This window comes from Penaeus vannamei, chromosome 35, assembly GCF_042767895.1.
Source record: "Penaeus vannamei isolate JL-2024 chromosome 35, ASM4276789v1, whole genome shotgun sequence".
Classification (NCBI taxonomy): domain Eukaryota; kingdom Metazoa; phylum Arthropoda; class Malacostraca; order Decapoda; family Penaeidae; genus Penaeus; species Penaeus vannamei.
In genome coordinates this window covers 19,629,252-19,634,146 of record NC_091583.1, presented here as the reverse complement: position 1 = coordinate 19,634,146, position 4,895 = coordinate 19,629,252, and the positions used below count along the sequence as shown (strand labels likewise).

General features: G+C 46.8%; 1 protein-coding gene across 1 annotated transcript in view; it reads right to left on the bottom strand.

Moving 5' to 3' along the window:
* Window positions 1-1,991: 1,991 nt before the first annotated feature.
* Window positions 1,992-4,895, bottom strand: part of LOC138859364 (proline-rich protein 36-like) — an 18,291-nt gene continuing 15,387 nt past the window's right edge. The window contains exons 2-5 of the mRNA XM_070114177.1: window positions 3,944-4,094; window positions 3,661-3,886; window positions 2,678-3,378; window positions 1,992-2,628 (exon numbers count right to left, since the gene is read on the bottom strand). Coding sequence (XP_069970278.1) covers window positions 1,992-2,628; window positions 2,678-3,378; window positions 3,661-3,886; window positions 3,944-4,094 — 1,715 coding nt within the window. The remainder of the gene's footprint in view (window positions 2,629-2,677; window positions 3,379-3,660; window positions 3,887-3,943; window positions 4,095-4,895) is intronic.

Here is a 4,895-nt window from a genome sequence, read left to right as displayed (position 1 = left end):
CCTGCAGTAAATGTTTTCGTAGTGATGATAATAGTAGTAGAAATAATGACAAAAAAAAGGGATGGAAATGATGATAGTAATGGCTAGCTGAACGAAAAAGAGGTACGTCTCTTTCTTCTCTCCCTCTTCATCTTCCTCCTATCTCTCGTCTCCTCTTTCCCTTTTCCATTTCCTTTCTCTTTCCCTTTCCCCCATTTCTTCTTAAACTTCCTTCCCCTCCCTTTCTCCCTGAATCTGACCTGGACGTATATATATATATATATATATATATATATATATATATATATATATATATATATATATATATATATGGCTCTGATTCTGACTAGATATAATTATAATTATAATAATATTAACACATATGACTAAAATTAAGACTAACTATAATGATCATCATAAATTCCTATTCGTATTCATCCTCATATATCTAGTCAAAAATGACTATGACTAAATGTAGATATAATCATAATCATCATTACAGACATAACTTCGAATGTAACGATAATAATGAAATGATAATAATAACAGCAATGATAATTGCTATGATAATTGTAATGATAATAATGATAGATAATGACAGTATCAATATTACTCATAGCAATAAAGATTATGTTTGTAAAGTCAATAATGATAATGATAATGATAATGATAAAACCAATACTAATGATAGTAATAGTAATGATAAAAATAATCACCCCCCCAAAAAAAAAAAAAAAAATGGTAATAATAAGCATCATCATAATAATAAGAATATTCATAATTGCTGAGATCGACATTTAAAAGATGTATTGGCTATAATTACAAAAATGTTTTGACCACGTAGAAACGTGTATTTACGTATTTTGATATTTTAGGTATATCAGTATAGCAAAATTTAGTGTTAAAATGAATAGAATGAACTAATAAATTAAGATGATGATCAGGATGATTATGATGATACATAAAATAAATGATAATAATGATAGTAAAAGAAAAAAAAATGCAAGAATGATTGTGATGAAATGAACTAAAAGATATTGATTATTTTCATTTTTCAAGATATCAAGTACATTGTGAAAGGGGTGAGGAGACAGATAAGGAAAATGGAGACATGGAAAGTGGGAAACAGTGGGTGAGGGAAAGGAAGAGAAGTAGGGAGGAGGAGGAGGGAAAGAAGTGAAGGTAGAAGAGAGAAGGAGGGATAGAAGGGAGAAAGTGAGAGAAGGAAGGGGAGAAAGAGAAAGAAAGATGAAAAAATAAAAGAGGGCTTAAGAGGAGGAAGGAAGAGAATGCAAAAAAGGGAAGATATGAAATAAAACCGAAATGAAATGAAGGAGAGATAAGAGAAAGGGAGATATCTAGGGGTAAGTAGGAAAGAGAGAAAGTCAACAGAAAGAGTGAAGAAGAAAGAGAACACGATAAAGAGAAAAGGAAAGAGAAGGAAAAAGGGGAGAAAAATAGTGAAGACAGGAAAGAGAAGGAAAACAGAAAGAGTAAAGAAGAACACAATAAAAAAGAGGAAGAGAGACGGGAGAAGGGAGAAGGGGAGACATATAGTGAAGGCAGGAAAGAGAAGGACAACAGAAAGAGTAAACAAGAAAGAGAACACAATAAAAAGAGAGGAAGAGAGACGGGAGAATGGAGAAGGGGAGACATATAGTGAAGGCAAGAAAGAGAAGGACAACAGAAAGAGTAAACAAGAAAGAGAACACAATAAAAAAAAAAAAAAATAGCAAGAGACGCGAGAAGGGAAAAGGCAGGAAAGAGAGAGGGACAACAGAAAGAGTAAAGAAGAAAGAGAACACAATAAAAAGAGAGGAAGAGAGACGGGAGAAGGGAGAAGGGGAGAAAAATAGTGAAGGCAGGAGAGAGAGAAGAACATCAGAAAGAGTAAACAAGAAAGAGAACGCAATAAAAAGAGAGGAAGAGAGACGGCCGAAGGGAGAAGGGGAGACACAGAGCGAAGGTAGGGCGAGTCGACTTCGACGAAAAGGCCATGCGATATTTCGGCTTCACTCGTCAGGCTGAGGGATAGCTTCATTACTGCAGTGCGACGTGAACGGGTAGCGGGCCTGGTCGGGCGGACGGAGTGGCAGGCGGCGTGGATATCGGGCTGTGGGCTCGGAGGCGGCGTGGATATTGGATAGGAGGCGGCGTGGATAATCGGGTTGTGGGCTCGGAGGCGGCGTGGATATTGGATAGGAGGCGGCGTGGATAATCGGGTTGTGGGCTCGGAGGCGGCGTGGATATTGGATAGGAGGCGGCGTGGATAATCGGGTTGTGGGCTCGGAGGCGGCGTGGATATTGGATAGGAGGCGGTGTGGATAATCGGGCTGTGGGCTTGGAGGCACCGTGGATATTGGATAGGAGGCGGCGTGGATAATCGGGCTGTGGGCTCGGAGGCGGCGTGGATATGGGATAGGAGGCGGCGAGGATATTGGATAGGAGGCGGCGTGGACATCGGGCTGTTGGCTAGGAGGCGGCGTGGATATTGACTGGGAGGCAGCGTGGATATTGGATAGGAGGCGGCGTGGATATCGGGCTGTGGGCTCGGAGGCGGCGTAGATATTGGATAGGAGACGGCGTGGATATTGGATAGAAGGCGGCGTGGATATTGGATAGAAGGCGGCGTGGATATCGGGCTGTTGGCTAGGGAGGCGGCGTGGATATTGGATAGAAGGCGGCGTGGATATCGGGCTGTTGGCTCGGAGGCGGCGTAGATATTGGATAGGAGACGGCGTGGATAATCGGGCTGTGGGCTAGGGAGGCGGCGTGGATATCGGGCTGTTGGCTCGGAGGCGGCGTGGATATTGGATAGGAGGCGGCGTGGATATCGGGCTGTGGGCTCGGAGGCAGCGTGGATATTGGATAGGAGGCGGCGTGGATATCGGGCTGTGGGCTCGGAGGCAGCGTGGATATTGGATAGGAGGCGGCGTGGATATCGGGCTGTGGGCTCGGAGGCGGCGTGGATATTGGATAGGAGGCGGTGTGGATAATCGGGTTGTGGGCTAGGGAGGCGGCATGGTTATCGGGATATTTGCTTGGGGGCGGTGTGGATATTGGATAGGAGGCGGTGTGGATAATCGGGCTGTGGGCTAGGGAGGTGGCTTGGATATCGGGCTGTGGGCTCGGAGGCGGCGTGGATATTGGATAGAAGGCGGTGTGGATAATCGGGTTGTGGGCTAGGGAGGCGGCGTGGATATTGGATAGGAGGCGGCGCGGATATCGGGCTGTGGGCTCGGAGGCGGCGTGGATATTGGATAGGAGGCGGTGTGGATATCGGGCTGTGGGCTCGGAGGCGGCGTGGATATTGGATAGGAGGCGGCATGGATATCGTGCTGTGGGCTCGGAGGCAGCGTGGATATTGGATAGGAGGCGGCGTGGATATCGGGCTGTGGGCTAGGGAGGCGGCGTGGATATCGGGCTGTTGGCTCGGAGGCAGCGTGGATATTGGATAGGAGGCGGCGTGGATATCGGGCTGTGGGCTCGGAGGCGGCGTGGATATTGGATAGGAGGCGGCGTGGATATCGGGCTGTGGGCTCGGAGGCGGCGTGGATATTGGATAGGAGGCGGTGTGGATAATCGGGTTGTGGGCTAGGGAGGCGGCGTGGATATTGGATAGGAGGCGGCGTGGATATCGGGCTGTGGGCTCGGAGGCAGCGTGGATATTGGATAGGAGACGGCGTGGATAATCGGGCTGTGGGCTAGGGAGGCGGCGTGGATATCGGGCTGTTGGCTCGGAGGCGGCGTGGATATTGGATAGGAGGCGGCGTGGATATCGGGCTGTGGGCTCGGAGGCAGCGTGGATATTGGATAGGAGGCGGCGTGGATATCGGGCTGTGGGCTAGGGAGGCGGCGTGGATATCGGGCTGTTGGCTCGGAGGCGGTGTGGATATCAGGCTGTGGGCTAGGGAGGCGGTGTGGATAATCGGGATATCTGCTAGGGGGCGGTGTGGATATTGACTAGGAAGCAGCGTGGATATTGCCTATGAGGTGTGGATATAGGCTAGGTGGCAGCGTGGATATCAGGCTATTGGCTAAGGAATAGTGTGGATGTTGGGCTAAAAGCAGAGTGGATATCGGGCTATTGGCTAAGAGCCAGCGTGGATATCGGACTGTTGGTTAGAAGTCGGTGTGGATATCGGGCTTTTGGAGAATCAGGGTGGATATTGGGCTATTAGCTAGTAGTCGGTGTGGATATCGGGCTATTGGCTAGTAGGCAATGCGGATAGTCGAGCTGTTGGCGAGGAGGATGCTTGGAAATCGTAATGCTAGATACTAGTTAGAAGAATCCCTGGATATCTGGCTAGCCGAATCTCGTCTAGTAATGGATGACTTGGTGCATAGATAGGATAAATTTAATGGATAAAAGAAGGGAAAGAGAAGAGAAGAGAGAGAGAGAGAGAGAGAAAGAGAAAGAGAAAGAGAAAGAGAAAGAGAAAGAGAAAGAGAAAGAAAGAAAGAGAAAGAGAAAGAGAAAGAGAGAGAGAGAGAGAGAGAGAGAGAGAGAGAGAGAGAGAGAGAGAGAGAGAGAGAGAGAAAGAAAGAAAGAAAGAAAGAAAGAAAGAAAGAAAGAAAGAAAGAAAGAAAGAAAGAAAGAAAGAAAGAAAGAAAGAAAGAAAGAAAGAAAGAAAGAAAGAAAGAAAGAAAGAAAGAAAGAAAGAAAGAAAGAAAGAAAGAAAGAAAAAAAGAAAGAAAGAAAAAGAGCGAGAGGTCAGCCTACCTCGACCGGCCTTCCTCGTGACTCAGTAGTGAATTCCTGGACCAAATTGAGGCAGCAGGCCTATCGGCTGGAAATGGATTATTATCTCTTCTTTCCGTTGATGGAATTCAATTGTGAAGTGGAGGGGGGGAGGGGAGGGAGAGGGAGAGGAGGGAGGGTGAGAGAGGAGGGTGAGGGAGGGAAGATGGGTGGG